We start from the raw sequence: 18,015 nt of genomic DNA, 5'->3' as shown, positions 1-18,015 counted from the left end.
GTATACTTTGGTACATCACTAATAATAATCATAATAATCAATCAATCAATCAATCTTTATTTAATGTGCACAGGAACAACCATGTGGTCTTCGTGCTACAGCACAAAAAAAAAAAATGAAAATGCACACACAAGTTTTACACACGCAGATAGAACACAAAAAAACAAAAACAAATAACACATGAAATGAAACTGAAACAATAAGAGTAACGGAGGGAATGAAATCAGTGAGTAGCATATCTTGTAGACATGGTTTAAGAATTGTAGAGCACGTTACAAAAAAAAAAAAAAAAGTAGATAGAGAAAAATAAAAAGAATAGTCATTGACTATAGTAATATAAAATATGTATAAGATAAATAACCATTCCAGGTGCAACTGTGCAGCACCTAAATCACAGGCTAGAAATACAGGGCAATACAATAAAGAAATATAATTAAACGCGGAACAGTAAGATTAAGATATAAAGTTTGAAGTTAAATATAAATAAGAAACGGATAAAAACCAGATCGAAATACAAACAGCATAGAACAGGACAAAAAGCAAAGTGGACTAAATACAGTATTTAGGCTAGAAAGTGGAAGTTCTATGAGATAAAGTACTGTTTAGAATACAAAGCTACGAACATCCAATATAAATGACGACAGCGAGTTTTGTAAGATCTCAAGGTGAATACAAGAAGAGTTAAAAACCTATCCATTCTAACCAGAGGGGAATGGGAATGCAGAAACGGAACATGTTGATCGAATATTTAGGGGAAACCCCCGAGGTGGAGTAGATTTGTAATAAGAGAGTAATATTACTCATTGGCATCCACCCAAGCGCAGCCATACGGCTACAAAGGAAAGCTATACATCTTTCTCAGAAACTTCGTAGTTAAAGAAAAATTCCTCCTGGTCTGGGGATCGAACGCAGAACCACTGCATTTCCGGAGCAGTCGCTCTACCAACTGAGCTAACTAGGAACGGTCAGCAGAACAGATGGTAGGGCGAGAGCCAATTGATCTATAACTCGAAGTGGGAAAGCTGTTGATCGAATGTTTAGGGGAAACCCGCAAGGTGGAGTAGATTTGGAATAAGGGAGTAATTACTCATTGGCATCCCCCCAAGCGCAGCTATACAGCTACAAAGGAAAGCTATATACCGGCATAAATTGAAATACCAAGGAAGAAAAGAAAACAGAACGATTTGAAAACAGGTTGCACATAAAATGAGAACAAAAGCAAGGAGCGGTTACAGCAAGAATGTTTGACGTGCACATTGATAAGTGAAAAACGCGGAATTAAAACAAAATGTTACAACATGTCTAATAAACGCTTCAATTCAGACCGGGAAGCAATAGAAAAACATTCGTCTGGCAAATGGTTAAGCACATTTGGGACATACACGCAGCGTCTTGGTGCTCCATATCTAGTCTTGAAACGCGGAGCAACAAAACGCAGTTCTATGCAAGGCAGGCGTGAGCTGACGAACGGGTGTTGGAAATAATAGGTCCAGAAATGTCGCAGCACAACCGTACAAGTAAACAGAGTTTGAAAAGAAGGTAAGCCAAGCTCATGAAAAATATATCTGCCCGAATATGCGACACGATTGTATGCATCTGTTTAATATGTTTTTAAACAAGCTATCAAATCTTTGCAAAAGTCCGGAACAGAAACCGTGAACAGGGGTACGACACCGCTGCCAGAATGGGGCACTCACCCTTCCTACTTTTCCAGGTCCCGCTACTGTGTAGCGCGTTCACCTGGCTTGCTGAAGAACGACTTACTAGACCCGCTTTCCTCGAGGAGCACACCTTTTGCTCGTCCAAGCCATGCATCACATGGTCAAGCCTGGCCTACAACGAAACCTTCATCTGGCAACGCCGGCATTCAACGTCAGCAGCCACTATCGGATTACTCGGCGCGGCATATAAACGCCCACCTGCACCGGCCTCGTTTGGGTACGACACCGCTGCCAGAATGCGGCACTCACCCTTCCTACTTTTCCAGGTTAGTTACTTGAATCATTGCACCTGTACTAAAATCAGTAACTACTGTTTCGTAGCGGTGTCGTACCCAATAGAACTGTATGATATGACTAGAAGATACTCATTGTTGCTGACACAATTTCGCGCTTGTTTGCTTGAATTCTTACTGCTTCTGTGTGACGATATTGAAGAGAACCCGGGCCCTGACGACAACACTCTTACATCTGTTCTTGATGCAGTGAAAAGACTTGAAGCAGGGCAGGCGGAGATACTAGGCGAACTGAGGGGCGTTAAAGAAAAACAAATAGCCACTGACAATGAAATCAAACTTCTAATGGATAGGGTATCTGCCCTTGAAACCGCTATTGCTTCTCCCAGCAGTGTTTCAACCAGTGTTTCTTCTAATAATGTGATGTCTGATATCACGAAAGAGCTGCATTCCATTCATTCTAGATGCGATAACGCCGAGGATCGATCTAGGCGTTCGAACTTGCTGTTCTTCGGCATCAGCGACGATGCTAAAGAAGACTGGCCAGCCTCCGAACAAAAATTAATCGACTTTTGCTCAGAGCACCTGGATATCACAATTACTGGATCGCAATTTGAGCGCACCCACCGTATAGGCAAGTTTGCTTCCGACAAGCAACGACCAATAATCGCGAAATTCGCTTTTTTTAAGGACAAGCAAACAATCTTAGCTGCTGCTCGCAAATTAAAGAACTCAGGATTTTCTATCGGCGAGGATTTTTCTGCTGCCACCCGGGTGGCACGAAAAAAATTGATACAGCATGCCAAAGCAAAGGATAAGAAGTTCAGGTTGTCTGTAGACAAAATGCGCATGGGCGACAAGACCTACATTTACGACAGTGAAACAGATTCCGTCATCTCTTGCAGCTAGCTAGCTCGGAAATCAGGTCCTCATACACTTACATTCGCCGCAAAAAGTCAGTTGGTACCGTGTTTATCAGTAACTTTCGCTAATATTCGCAGCTTGCTTCCGAAGCGCGATCAGATATGTTCTTTCATTGATGATAACAATACTGATACTCTTATATTAACAGAAACCTGGCTGCACCCCGATATAAACAGCAGTGAAGTTCTACCAGACATAAATGCATACTGTATTTATCGTCATGACCGCTCTGAAAGGAAAGGCGGAGGCGTTTTGAAAGCCATTAAAAAAACACTCAGATCATTTGTAGTTGACACAGTTTCACCACTCGAAATTGTCTGGACAGCCTTCGTCTCGTCTTCGACTAAGGTACTTATTGGTGCCTGTTACCGACCACCGGACCAAAGTCACTGCTTTGTTGACAATCTACGCCAAAGTATTGATGCAGCTACCTTGCAATATCCATGCGACCACATATACCTTTTTGGTGACTTTAACTTTCCAGATATTGATTGGCCTAATTTAACTACCGCTAACACCACATCTCGAGACTTTCTAAATTTGACTTTGGACTTTAACCTATCCCAAATTGTTAGCCATCCGACACGTGGCCCGAATACTCTTGACCTAATTCTAAGCAGCGTTCCTGATACCATAGGCGATATTGCATTTTTTGATGACTTTAGTGATCACAAGTTAATGCAGTTACCAATCAGAATCAATCATAGGTACTCTGGTCGCGAAAGTAAAAATATACGAGACTACAATAAAGCCAATTTTTCGCTAATGAACGCGGATTTTGACATCTTTTTTCGCCACACATTCCTGCCACACTTTCCTTCTAGAACGGTACACGAAAACTGGGTTCTTTTCAGGGAAAAGATCTGCGAGTTGGTCGACTTATACGTCCCGTTAGTGCGTGTGAACAACGATAAGTCTAATCCTTGGTTTAACAAATCCCTCAGAAGGCTTAGAAATAAAAAGAAACGATTATACATGAAAGCTTCGTCTACTTGTAATCAGTCCGATTGGAAGAATTACAAGGAGTGTGTCAAATCATACTGTGCTGCCATACGTGACTCGAAAGTTAAATACTTTTCTTACGATCTCCCCGCTTTGCTAAAATCCACGCCTAAAAAGTTCTGGCAGGTGATTGCGCCACAGAGGGATGGCAATCGCATTTCTTTACGTAGGGACGCTCACGTGCCTGTTTCTGATGAAGAATGCCCGTCTGAGTTCAACAAATTCTTTTGATCTGTCTTCACGAAGGAAGATCATTCCAGCGTACCATTTGTCCCCGAATTCGACTGGCCGTATATGGAACCCATTACTATAACAGTTGAAGGCATATCTCTTCTAATCGACAATCTGAACCTTTCTACTTCGTCTGGCGTTGACAATATTAACTCGAAGGTACTGAAGAATTTAAAGCCCATTTGCAGCGAAATATTGTGCCGTATATTCCAGCAATCATTACAGACAGGTCAACTCCCTGCTGAGTGGAAAATGGCAAAAATAATTCCAGTTTTTAAAAGCGGTGATAGAAGTTCTCCTGACAGTTACAGGCCCATTTCGCTCATATGCATATGCTGTAAACTACTCGAGCACATTGTTTCTTCTAACGTCCGCCGTCATCTTGAGTCTAATAACTTTTTCTTTCCTAATCAGCACGGCTTTAGAAAAGGTTATTCGTGTGACACTCAGCTGCTCGAGCTAACAACTGATCTTAATTTTAATATGGATAAAAATGAACAAACAGACTGTATATTTCTTGATTTTTCGAAGGCATTTGACCGAGTAGCCCATTGTCGTCTAATCTCCAAATTGTCAGCACTTCGTCTTGATTCCCTCACTTTATCATGGCTTCGAAACTTTCTTTTTCTTCGCGAACAGTTTACCTTCGTTAATAATTACTCCTCGTCATCTTCTTCTGTTACTTCGGGTGTTCCTCAAGGCAGCGTTCTCGGTCCTTTGTTCTTCCTTATTTATATTAATGATCTCCCAACTAATACATCGTCCACTGTCCGTATGTTTGCTGATGATTGTATAATTTACCGAGAAATAAAATCGACTAATGACCATCACCTTCTTCAGCAGGATCTTAATAATATTGCTAGATGGTGTGAAAACTGGCTCATGACGCTTAACCCCTCCAAATGTAAAATAATGACTTTCAGCCGTAAACGTTCTCAATCCAAGTTCTGTTACTTCTTAAATAATGTGCCTCTGTCTGAGACACCATCGTACAAGTACCTGGGCATTCTTTTAACACCGAACCTATCCTGGAACGAACATATCACTTCCATCTGTGCTAAAGCATCTCGCTCTCTTGGTTATCTCCGCCGTAACCTTAAAAAAGCGCCCGCTCATGTCCGAAAATTAGCTTACATAACCTATGTACGCTCCCAGCTTGAATTTGCGTCTTCGATATGGTCACCACACCAGAACTATCTGAACATAAAATTAGAATCGATACAAAACAGAGCTGCCAGATTTATTTCCAACAACTATATCCGCCAATCTAGTGTGTCTGAAATGAAAAAAGAACATGTTCTCCCGCCTCTAGAAAATCGCCGCCAAGTTTCGCTTCTGTGCTTGTTACACAAGTATGTGTATACGGATAGGCCTTCGCCGCTGCCACTAAGCAATCCACTGCGCACGTCTAGACGCTTGCACAATCATCTTAGTTTTTCTCGCATCTTTGGCCGTACGAAAGCTTTCAACTCATCTGCACTTCCTCGCGCCATTTCACTCTGGAATGATCTTCCTGACTCAATTGCATCGATAAATAGTCCTGCTTCATTCCGTGAGAAAGTGTTAAGTTTGTATTGCTAGTTCAATTGACCTATGTTATACTATTATCATGTTGCCTTTCTTTCTAAATGTTTTCTCTCATATTTTTATATGCATCTGTATGTACTCTATTCTGTAGCGACCATGTATAATTACGTTGGGAATTCTTTTATGTTTGAAATTATGTAATACCTAGTGTCTGCTCCTTGTTTACAGCCATTAACCTTGATATTGTAACCCCCCTTACACAATGCCCTTCGGGGCCTGTAAGGTTCAATAAATAAATAAATAAATATAGCATATCTCAACAAAACTTTTGATATTAGAAAGCAAACAGGCAACATCTCCAAGTTTGGAGCACACATGCGCCCCATGGTTTTGCCATGACAAGCCACTGTCGAAGCGCCCACCGAGGTATTTAATGACGTTTGTGTATTCAACAGGAGTACACTGACACGATGAACAGGCTTCTTGATGAAGGAACACTGGAATGGTCGTAGCCCCTATATTCAGGGGTTTTTTGAAGCATACAAGTTTTGTGTTGCTTTGATTCACAGTAAGCTTATTATTAGAAAACCAGGACATAGTTTTATGTACCGACTGCTGCAAATATTGAACTGCCGTCTTATAATCAACATGTTGTGTAAGAAAGACAACGTCATCCGCATATTGAAATAATGTACCCTTTGAAATCACTGACCCGAAGTCATTGACAAATATATTGAAAAGAAGAGGGGATAAAATAGACCATTAAGGGACGCCGGCACCTAAAGGTAATTTGCTGCTTGTATGTTCGATGTCTATCACAACCAATTGCGACCTTTTGGAAAGATAATTCTGAAGCAAAGCGTGGAAAGGGCCCCTAAAACCGACGAGGTATAGCTTGAGAAGCAATATCTCATTGCAAACTGTATCGAAAGCTTTAGATACATCAAGAAACAAAGCACAGTCGAAGAAATTATGTTCAAAAGCTGAATATACATAATTTGCAAATTCTTCCAGATGCGCGATTGTACCCCGGCCTTGCACGTATCCAAATTGTCTGTCAGACAGTATTGAAAATTTCTGAAAAAAAAAAGAATTCATAACATCTAGTAAAATTTTTTCTACGATCTGCTACAGTATAGGGAGAACTGAGACCGGCCGGTAATTTTTAACGTCTGATTTATTTCCTACCTTGTGCCGTTTCTAGGAAACCATTTAACATAAAAAGCCCAATGTTGGATAGCGCCTCGAAATTTCTTCTCAGCGTGCTCACAGACAAACCATCGATTCCTGGTGGTTTATTGGCACGAAAACTGAAAATTATCCTGGTAATATCAGTCATTGAAAGCCGCGGTGAAAAGGCGGATGCTGGAAGAGAATCTCTCAGCGTCGTTACCTGACGAAGACCTGAAGGCGCCCTACTGGAAGCCTGACAGAAGAAGCTGTTAAACAAATTAGCTGCATCAGTAGCATTTCCGGGGAAATGTTCCGAAATAGGTTTTGCCACGCTCAATTTTCCTCTGAGATGGTGTATAAGCGACCAAGTTTTTGCTGTGTTTTTAGACCATATATTAAAATTATGAAATAAAAAGCGACGTTTTGCAGCGTGGAGAAGAGCTGCAACCTTGTTTCTAGCCATCCTGTACTCTAATCGGAGGGTTTCGTTATTCAGGGTGTGTTTGCATTTTTTTTCCCAAAGCCAGTCTCTGTGAGATATGGCTTGCATAATATCAGAATTGATCCAAGTATACTCTCTTCTGCACTTTTTAACCTTCACCGAGTGACAGGACAGTTCGAAGACAGACATTTGCTCACAAAAACTATCATACGCTTGCTCTGGGGACCTGCCGACAATCAAAGAAGACCCGTCAAAATGTGTAATAAGGTTATCAAGTTTGCGGTGATCCACAAACATGATATGCACTTTAGAAATCTTGTCGGCCTTATCACTTGAAAGCTGAGTTTGAAAGAGCGAATCATTTAAATAAATAAGACAAGCGACAAAATACTGATCCGATAATGTCTGTGTGATAACGCAATATTTGAGAGAATGATTGAGAGCACGAACAGCCAAATGGTCTAAGCATAACGTCACTAAACGGCCATTCACAATATTTATTCTCTTGTGGGGGAAGTAATGGCTGAGGAGGAACCGCACGATGCCAAAACGGATAGATAATCCGATACAACAGCATTTCGTGGAGACAAGATGTTAATGTTGAAATCCCTTGCCAGGCATACTTGATCCACTGACGACCATCTTTTCAATAAATCGTCCAATTCCAAGACAAAACGAGCAGCACTGTTGCAAGCGGGCCAATATACAGCTAATAGCATCAGTTCATAATTGACACGTTTAATTTTCATAGCCAGGCATTCCGCGTGCATGAAGACAACGTCTACTAGTGAGGTATCATAGTTTGAACTGACAAAACTAACAATGCCACCCCTTCTTCGGTTCGGCCGCGTTATGCTATGAGACTCGTAGCCGTTTAAAGAAAATTTGCGGAAGAAATCTTCCCCCACGTTAATTTCTATCACCACAAAAGCATCAACAAAGTCAACCAAATCATTCAGCGAGTGTCTTTATTTCATCCCCGTATAGACTCCTGCTGATGTTTTTGTTCACAAGTGTAAAGTCCCGTGGTGACGCTTGCTCGAAAGTCCTTTGGAATACAGAGAAATCAGCTAATTCACCGGAGGTAGATGGCATGTGGTTCATGCAATTCTTTTGATGTCAGATTCGTGGTTTACGCGAATGAGAGGGGCATTTTCACCTTTTTTCGCGAAGATCTTTCCGCCTTTTACCCAGTAAAATTTGAAGCCTTTTTCTTTCGCAGGAACATAAGAACAGCGCTGACTTACACCGTACCTAATTCGCGGGGTAGGGGAGTGCATAAAGGTCAGCGCCACGTTAGTGGTGTAAGGAAACTCGTTGAAATTTGAACTTGTGAGTCCACATATTTCTGACAAAAAGAGTTCATATCGCTTCGCATCGACCACATTCAAAAAGTTGCTGTTCCCCGCTGTAGGACAATGACCTGCTTTAATTCCTTCCTTCCTAAAACATGCAATAACTGGAACCATCTTCCACAGCCATCTTCCACAGGAAGTTACTTGCATCATCGACCCTGCGCGTTTCAGAGCCGCATTAATCGCACTGTTGGAATCTGTAATCCCAAGTTGTTTCACGAATTTATTTTGAATGTTTTTGTTTGGTTGCTTTTCGTTGACTCATGTATACTATATTCCTTTTTGTTGAATTTCGTTTTGAGCTATTTTCAATAGAATCGTTTTGTGTCACGCTTCCTCTTGTACTTGATTTTGTTTTGTTTTATACTCCCACCCCATCTGTAATGTGAAAGCCCTGAGGGTACAATAAATGAAATGAAATGAAATGAAATGAACAGCATATTGCAGAAACACCGTGTCAAATTTAGGAAAGCAGAATTTCTTGAACAAGTCATATCCTTTTACCAAGAAAGTACTGTACGCCACACTTTTTAAGGCACGTTTTCACAGATTATTCACCCGCGTTTTCCAAAATTTAGCACAATGGAAAAAAACAGCATATACCATGCCGCAACACAGAATATCCTAAAGAATGCAGTATCATTCTTCTAACAGATACAGGCATTTATAATTTCATAGCATACAAAAGGCAAGATACCGTTCTCAGCTATTTACATATATAAGAAAGATGAGATCACCAACTCAGGTCACAGTCCAGAAAGATGCCCATATATTTCATCCTTTCAATATAGGGAAGCGGCGAACAATGACAAGAAGTGCAATTTAATGAATGGAACTTTAAAGGAGCGTCTAAGTTTAGGCTCTTAAGAGGGTTTCTAAAACATACAAGTTATGTTTTTTTTTCTGTTCATAGTGTTGAAATTTGAATCATACCAGTCTTTGCAGCATTGGCGTCTTTTTGAAGTATCTCGACACAGGCATATTCAATATGGCGGGAAATGAGAAGTGCGTCAGCTGCATAATGATGCAGCTTACAGGAGGTTATACAATTCATTGACGAACAAGTTAAACAACAAGAGAGACAGGATAGAGCAATGCGGAACTCTATAGGGGAGCTTGTAAATTCTTCGATACGAACAAACTGAGAATTCGATGGCTGAGGTAACTTTTCAGAAAGTCATGAAAATGACCTCGGACGCCGTAGATATACAATTTTTCTAAGCAAGATTTTATGGTCTGTTGAGTCAAATGCTTTTGAGACATTTAGGAAGAGCCCATCATCATCATCATCATCAGCCTGACTATACCCACTGCAGGGCGAAGGCCTCTCCCATATTTCTCCACTTAACCCGGTTCTGTGCTAGCTGCATCCACTTGACCCCTGCAAACTTCTTAACCTCATCCGCCCACCTAACTTTCTGCCGCCCCCTGTATACGCTTTCCTTCCCTTGGAATCCAGTTTGTTACCCTAAGCGACCATCGGTTATCCTCTCTTCGCACTACATGTCCTGCCCATGCCCATTTCTTCTTCTTAATTTCCACTAGAATGTCGGTAACTTGAGTTATTTCTCTGACCCACTCTGCAGGCTTCCAATCTCTTAATGAAGAGCCCATAAGTTATCTGAATAAGTTCGAAGGTTGAGTGCAAGTAGTCCGAGACGTCTTCCAACAGACCCTGTGTGCTTGTGCCCACCACAAAACCGTGCTTACTATCAGAAATAATGTGATACCATTCACAAAACTATGCATATCCCTGTTTTTCTAATATTTTCACCAGACAAGGCAGCAAAGATATTAGTCTGCAGTTAAGAATTTCAGAGAGATCGCCCATTTTTGGGCAGGGCGGGATCACTCGTGCAAGTTTCATAGCAGTTGGGATTTTGCATGTCGTAATGATAGTATTCATTATACAGAGAAGCACATCTCTCGGGGCTTCGCAATTTCTAGCAATGTTATCCATTGGAATACCATCTATGCCAGGGGAGTTCCTTTTATTTCTTTCATTTTTTAATGATCACAATATTTCTCGCAAATCATTATCAGTCATATCGGGCAGAAACGCCGACTCTGAGATTGCGACTTTACGCATGCGTGGCGAAGAACAAGCACTAAAGGATTGCTGGCTGTGCAATGATGAGAAATGCAGATTAAAATGATCAGCAAGACACTTGTCTGGAAGCTCGAAATTTAGCTCAATCACCATTCTCAAGTCACGAGGCTTGCAACCACGCACCTCATTTACAAGCGACCACATTTTAATCGAGTCGTTTCTAGGATCAAAAAATTCCTTCTGGTAAATATTTCTTTTGGCCAACCGAGAGAGTGCTGTGGCTGTATTTCTTGCAGCTCTAAATTCATTTCTTAGAGCTGTATTTTTCTGGTACCGCCTAAATCGCTGCTAAAGAATATATTTTTCCTGTATTGCCGCAAGCACATCTGCTTGCAATAATAATAATAATAATAATAATAATAATAATAATAATAATAATAATAATAATAATAATAATAATAATAATAATAATAATAATAATAAAAATAATAATAATAATAAAAATAATAATAATAATAAAAATAATAATAATAATAAAAATAATAAAAATAATAATAATAATAAAAATAATAATAATAATAAAAATAATAAAAATAATAAAAATAATACTAAAAATAATAATAAAAATAATACTAAAAATAGTACTAAAAATAATACTAAAAATAATAATAGAAATAATAATAGAAATAATAATAGAAATAATAATAGAAATAATAATAGAAATAATAATAGAAATAATAATAGAAATAATAATAATAATAATATAGTAACACCTAAAGCATATAAAATAAAATACCTGTTAAATACCTGGGAAAGTCCTGGGAAAAGAGAAGTACATCGTGTTATCATGTGCAAAAAAAAAAAAATGGGTGCACAAACCACAATATTCGGAAGATTGTTACAGTCAAGAATTGTGTTAAGAAAAAATGAATGCTTGAATACATTAATGCGGCATTGGTAACCCTTAATTTGTTTCGTGTTGTCTAGTCTAGCGCGGGTGCTTTAGGTTAGTGGTTTTATTAATACCGGTACAGTCATTATGAATACTGCGTAAGAATTTCAGCCTGCAGATTTTTTGTCAAGGGGTACGAATCTTCCACCCTAAATGTTCTCGAATTTGTGAGCTCTTTACTGAAAAATTACAGTTTCCGGTAACAAATCTTGCAACACGTTTCTGTATTCTTTCCACCTTATCTATGAGAGTTCGAGTGAATGGGTCCCACGCTACAAAGCATATTCTAGCACTGGAATGTTATTAGTAAAGTACGGTGTCGCTTTGAGTGCTTGGTGAGCAGTTTTAATATTCCTTTGAAAAAGAAGTGAAAAAATGTAAAAAACGAGAAGCTTTGCCATTATCATATCAGTATTGGCTGTCTAATCTAGGGATACTGTATGACGCCAAAATACTTTACCTTATAGCCAGTTTGGATAGTGTTATAGCTTAGCAGGTATGACCCGATATTTTTTTATTTTTGTTGGCAAATTGCACGTGATAGAGCTTAGATGTATTTAATGTCATGTGCCACTTCAAACAACAGCCAGCAGCTTTGTCTAGGTCAGTCTGCAATACATTCAAATAATCGAGCCATGTAACGGGTGTACACAAAACCAAATCATCAGCATAGTCTGACAGTAAATGTAAGACCTACAGGTAAATTATTTATGAATATGAGGAACAGTAACTGTCCGAGCACTGAACACTGTGGCACTCATCTTGGACTCTATTAAAATTTTCAGCCTTTGTTCTTTCATTTAATACTCCTTTTTATTTTATTTTTACATATTCCTTTATGCCCTGAGGCAACAAACAACGTTATTAAAAAAAGAAGACCCAGCATTTACGACCATCTGCTTCTGGCGCGTGCTTAAATAATATATTAACCAACCGAGCAAGTGGTCAGGAATAGCAAAGAATTATAGCTTCTGCAAAAGATTGTGTTGTCATACGACATCAAAGGCCTTCCTAAAGTCTAGAAAAACGACGTCCATTTGAGAACAAACGTTAATACCGGATGCGATGTCATGAATGAACTCGGTTAGTTGCGCTGCACAAGACAGCCCTGATCGAAGACCGCGCTGCGCAGATGTGAAAATCTGTTATATTGGAGGTGATTGCTAAGTCCAGAATAGATTATGTGCTCGAGTGACAAGCAGTCGATTCGATATCTGAGTTCACACATCTGCAATAGTAGAGCATACGCTAAAAAAAAAATGTGATTTTTGATGTCATCGAAGACGGATGGATAGCTGGCCAGGTTGGTAATCGCTCATTGTGGATGCTCTCTTTTCGTGCATCGTCCGTTTTCGCGCTGTACCATTCACATTATGTCATCTCATGTTAAATAGCCCTAGGTACTGAAGCCTCCATTACGCAGCCCCTCATAGCCTCAGTCGCATCGGAATGTTAAAACACCACAATCCAAATCTACAATTTCTTTCACTCTGTAGTTACCGTTGGGGCATAGTTAGATGTCGACACCTTAAGTGCCGTACACCAATATCGGTTTAAAATGCGCAGACGACGAGCGAAGAGCGAAGCACGGGTTTTGGATGACTGGTACTCATGACTTCTATTATTAGCAAAGGTCGGAGATATATGGGCTTTTGTTCACGTTTCATTTCTATTTCGTTTGAGTCAGCACCAGTCAGTGCCAGTCGACGCCCCCTCCCGATCCCAGGTTGCAGACGACAACGTTCTCTCCGGGCAGACAGCTTCCTGCCTCGGGGTAAACCGAATTCGTGCTTTCCGCCAAAGAGACCCTTCTGCGAGATAAACATCCTGTGATAAGGATCTAGAAGCAAAGAAAAAAAAAAGAAGCATGTGCGGTAACGGACTGTTTTCCTTCCGTTTCAACCCATGAAAGCAATAGCGCACATGAAAGTTTTATACACGACGTTGATACGAAAAAGATAGACGGTTTGAAAGAGAAAAAAGGTTCGAATTACGGTGTGGTTCCACAGAGTGCCAGACCTACAGCGTTGACACCTTTATTTCTAGAATTTTATTTAAATAATTGTATCTACAATGAAATAAAAAGTGTCGTTGCAGCTTTGGGCAAACACTTTACAAGCAGGCTTATTATAAGCAAATGACTCCGAGGAGGGATTTCGAGGCCTGAATTTTTTTTTTTTATGCCAGTGCGAAGATCATTTGCAACTGCCTAATTCTGCAAGCGAGTGATTAAAACAAATTGGCAAGGTTATTCATAAGTCATGCAGTAAGCGCGTTTTTTTTTTTATTTATTTATTTTGCAAGCATGCCACTTGCATGTAAGACGGTGCCACAGGTTGGTGGTCAGACAGGTGTGCCAGTACAATTGGCAACTCAAGAAAGACCGCGATGATACATAACATGCATCCATCAATCATTCCAGAATCTACGGCATAGGTACGCTGTCTTGCAGCTGTAGCCAGATAAAATATCTCAGCGTCATCACAATCCAGTGAAAAATGAAAACCTTTATGTATGAGCATAGATGGCTAGAGTGAAGGCGGGCAACGTTTCAGAATTAATAGCATTTACACGAAGCCGCCGGAACTCTTCCAGTCAGAAGATCATGACGTTAAGCTCTCGACAACATCTCTTCCCTCGGCTCGTCGCCCATTGGGCAGGCCCTCTCATGGGCAGGTCTTCTCCTGAGGCAACAGTAGCCAGTGGCTGCGTAGACAGGCGGGCCCACCATTCTTTCACCGGATCCCACGTGACCTGGTAATACACAAATCAAGAAAAGCACAATAAATTGCATGCGACGCGGTATCATGTGACGAGAGGAAATGCCAGGTAAGGGAAGCTAGAACGCGTGTCCACGCTGGCACACGTGACACGGTAAATAAAACACGGGACAAGAAAAGTGAAACCAAATCGCGTACGCGCACAGACCTCGCGTGATCCAACCCAGCACAGCTAGTAAAAGAGTACCAGCGAACTCTGATGCCAACGTCTACATTCTGCACCTGAACGCGGCGCTGGGACTCCCGTTTCCCACGAACGGCGTTGCCCGACCGAAATTGAGATGCTTCAACAAGAGCGAAACAATCTCCGCGCCGCCATTTAGGCCCTAGCTGTCAGCTCAGCCCACTACTAGACGAAGATTTATGTCTGCCCTGCTCGGCGCATTATTTATGGGACGGCACCGATGCGACCTTAAGCGAGCAAAACAAAACACGAAAAGGAACGATCTCTCGGGAAGCGCGATGTTTACACTCAAGGGGTCTCGTGTTCCTGGCCTCGCTCGCGCGAACCAGGGGTGTCGTTTTTAACGCAATGCCTTCGTGGGATTCTTACCAGCGACGGGCCATTAATATCCGTTTTAAAAAAACGGGGGGGGGGGGGGGGAGGGGGGGGAGGGGGAGATCAGGCACTAGAGCACGCGCTTTTTGTCGGGACCAAGTTTCCGTTTCCATTGCGGTATATTTATCGTGTCGTAAATACGCCCCACCACTCAGCGTAAGGTCTCAACAACGCGACCGCGACGACGCATGATTCGAAGGCCGACGGGAACACGCATACCTCGCCCGCTACGTGATGATATCGAGCTCAGCGATTCTACACCGTTATCGAATACTGGAACCAACATGCCCGGCTATCCTACAAAGGAGCTGATGGTCTTTTTATCTCTCATTTATAATTTGAGAGCATTACTTCTTCTCCGTCATGCTATTCTGCAAAATTCTATGGGCAAGGAGTGACACCTCCCCCGTATGTAGCTCTCACAGGCTGCCCTGTGTCCGTGATGACCACGCACGAATCCCGGGCCTGAGGCTGCAGTCTAGTAGCAATTTCCTTGGCTTGTATTGCATTCGAAGCTCTAAAGGAGAGACCGTTCACCTGTGTTCCTTTGAGAATGACTGTAACGCATGCCCCCCGTATTAACGTAACTGACGCCCGTTTTCTCACCATAATGGCGCTCGAAACATTTTGTAGCAGTGTTCGGCTGACATTACGGCCCTGCAACTAACGACCACGTCTTGTTTGCCGGCAATTCCCCCCTTTCTTCATAGTCACATTGCAGTGGTGTTATGCTGGTATTACAACCCTGCTAACGACGTTACACCACTTTAGAAACTGTGAATGCTATCGGCACCTACGTATGACGTCACGGCCTATCTGACGACGTCAAGATCTTCTCTATCAATGGGGAGTTTAATAACAACGCAGGGTTTTCTTCCCCATGAGGCTTCTAATGCTCTCGAGTTAAATCAAAGTAACTTTAGAACGGTCAAGTAAAGAGACTTCGAGATTTTGAAAAAATCGCAGAAAGGGTTTGGCCGCGCTATGGCATGAAGAAGGGCATATTTATTGTGATTGTTGTTTAGAAATAAGCGCCGGCGTCATTATCACCAGACTAACTACATTCGCAAGACAAAGGCCTATCGCATATCCCTCCATTCAACCATGCCCTTTGCTGACCACTCTTTCCCCGTCAAATGATTTCTGGATAATCTATGAAGTGTTACGTTTCGCAACCATCGCGTGTGATCACCGACACGGTGACGGCGGACGCAAGAGAATCAGTCCAGCAACTGACATTTTGGGTCATTTGAGCGCGGTGTTGACCGCCTTTAGCCATGTGTATTTGTGTGCGTGCGTGTGTTCGTGCGTTCTCTTGTGAAGCTCGGAGAGGGGAGAGTCGCCGACCCCGGCTAGTTCCAGGAGATTCCTCTGACGCCAGTGTGTCTGCTTCGCTCCCCTCGCCCTCCGAACTGTCGAGTGTATGAAACAGCAGTTGATTCCGTCGAAGAGGGTCACTGATAGCCCAGGGTTGCCTGGTTTGGCTACTTTGCGCGAAATTGACTACTTTTGGGACCTCTTGTCCACTAAAAATTGAACTTCGCTATATTTTGGCTACTTCTGAAACTTTAGTTAGGACCAAATGAAATTAGGTACCTGTTTATCCAAATGTTCAGGTATGCTTGAGCACGCTAGAATGCAGTTTTAGAACCATTATTTCATTGTTCCAGCCCTGTTTTCGATCATTTAGGCGTAATCATGTCCGAAACTTAACGCAGTCCTTCTTGTTCCTGTGTCCACTTGATGCTCGTAGGATTTTTTTCCCTAGGCAAGCCTTTGAAATACTCTTTTTCCCTATGCAATGCTGCTATATAGGCTTTTTACGATCAGCACTAAGACATTTCCCACCCCAATTCGCTCAAATACAGTATGTTATCGATGTTAGGAAGTGGCTTGCTACTTAGGAGGTGTACTTTGTGACCTCAGCAGCCAGTTTTGTGATGCTGACAGCTACAGCCTGAATGAAAAATTTTCAAGCTGCAGACTTTCTTTTTTTTTTCAGGGGGGGGGGGGGGGGCGGGATGGGGGCTTTTATCGATATACTGGTACCATTGGCTATTACAAAGCATTTTGAAATGTGAAAATGGAGGCTCCCCATATCTTATATAGTTGCATGGCTTCAGGCTGCTCTAAGTTCCCCTGTACACGTTGAAAAGGAAACCATGTGGGCCTGAAAACTTTTACCGAGGCTACAATCCCTATCGCTTCCATTTATTGCACTTCGAGAAAAGCCTGTTTTTAAATAGAGAGAAGAAAAAAAAAAAAGCTGCAGGAAAAAGCGATCAAAATTGTTTACATACTCTTATTTACAGTTGTCGAAATTTCCGGAGTCCTCCACTACGGCGTCTCTCATAGCCTGAGTCGCTTTGGGACGTTAAACCCCATAAACCAACCAACAGAGGAATGTCAAATCATAATATACCCCCGATAGGTTATATATGCTGTTGCTGTCAAGTTACTCACAACTTTTTTATTTCCTTGTATCCTACAAGAATAAAAAAATTCTTGCGCATTTCTGTTTTGTGACACCCTTCTAGCGCCTTTGTGCTATTTGGTTACTTTTGCAAGGTTGGTGGCTCCGCTTTGGGCTCCGCCCTGGAATCCCTGGTCGAACCTTGTGAGTGTGTCTCGTTTCCCTTGGGCCTAATTCTCTGGCCGTTATTACGCGATGCAAGGTTGAAAGTTGTTCCTCCTAGACGACGCTTCGTCTTTTAGTGGAACCAGCTGATGCTTTCCGCTGGACCGCAGACTGACCAGCGCTACGCTTGGGACTTGCGAGCCTCTTGCAACAGAAGGCTATGCATGTGGTTCATAGCAGGGGTATGATCTATTGTCGAGTAGCCTTTACGAAAGCCTGCCCAGTCCTTTGGTTGACTGAAGTATAAGCTGTTGCTGGTTCTATTACCGACTACCCTAGTAATAGTCTGTAGGTAACGGACAATAAGGTAATCATTAGCGTTCTTCCAAGACTCCGGCACTATCGAGATCATGAGACAATGCGTGTGAAAGGTGGCCAGTGCCTCCAGAACGACGTACCCACGGTCTTTCAAAAATTGGAAGTTCTTC

At 41.7% G+C, this 18,015-nt stretch overlaps 1 protein-coding gene across 2 annotated transcripts in view; it reads left to right on the top strand.

Moving 5' to 3' along the window:
* The first annotated feature begins 1,847 nt into the window (after nt 1-1,847).
* Rel (nuclear factor NF-kappa-B family member relish) overlaps nt 1,848-18,015 on the top strand; it is a 160,875-nt gene continuing 144,707 nt past the window's right edge. The window contains exon 1 of one of the 2 annotated variants that reach the window (XM_084586281.1): nt 1,848-1,987. In XM_084586281.1, coding sequence (XP_084442407.1) covers nt 1,958-1,987 — 30 coding nt within the window. In that variant the 5' untranslated portion in view covers nt 1,848-1,957. The remainder of the gene's footprint in view (nt 1,988-18,015) is intronic. The other variant, XM_084586283.1, reaches the window with a different exon arrangement.

Source organism: Amblyomma maculatum, unplaced genomic scaffold (genome assembly GCF_055883805.1).
Source record: "Amblyomma maculatum isolate TAMU_Amacu unplaced genomic scaffold, ASM5588380v1 scaffold_18, whole genome shotgun sequence".
Classification (NCBI taxonomy): Eukaryota; Metazoa; Arthropoda; class Arachnida; order Ixodida; family Ixodidae; genus Amblyomma; species Amblyomma maculatum.
Note: the sequence above shows the minus strand (reverse complement) of the source record. Positions and strands in the feature narration are given on the sequence as shown.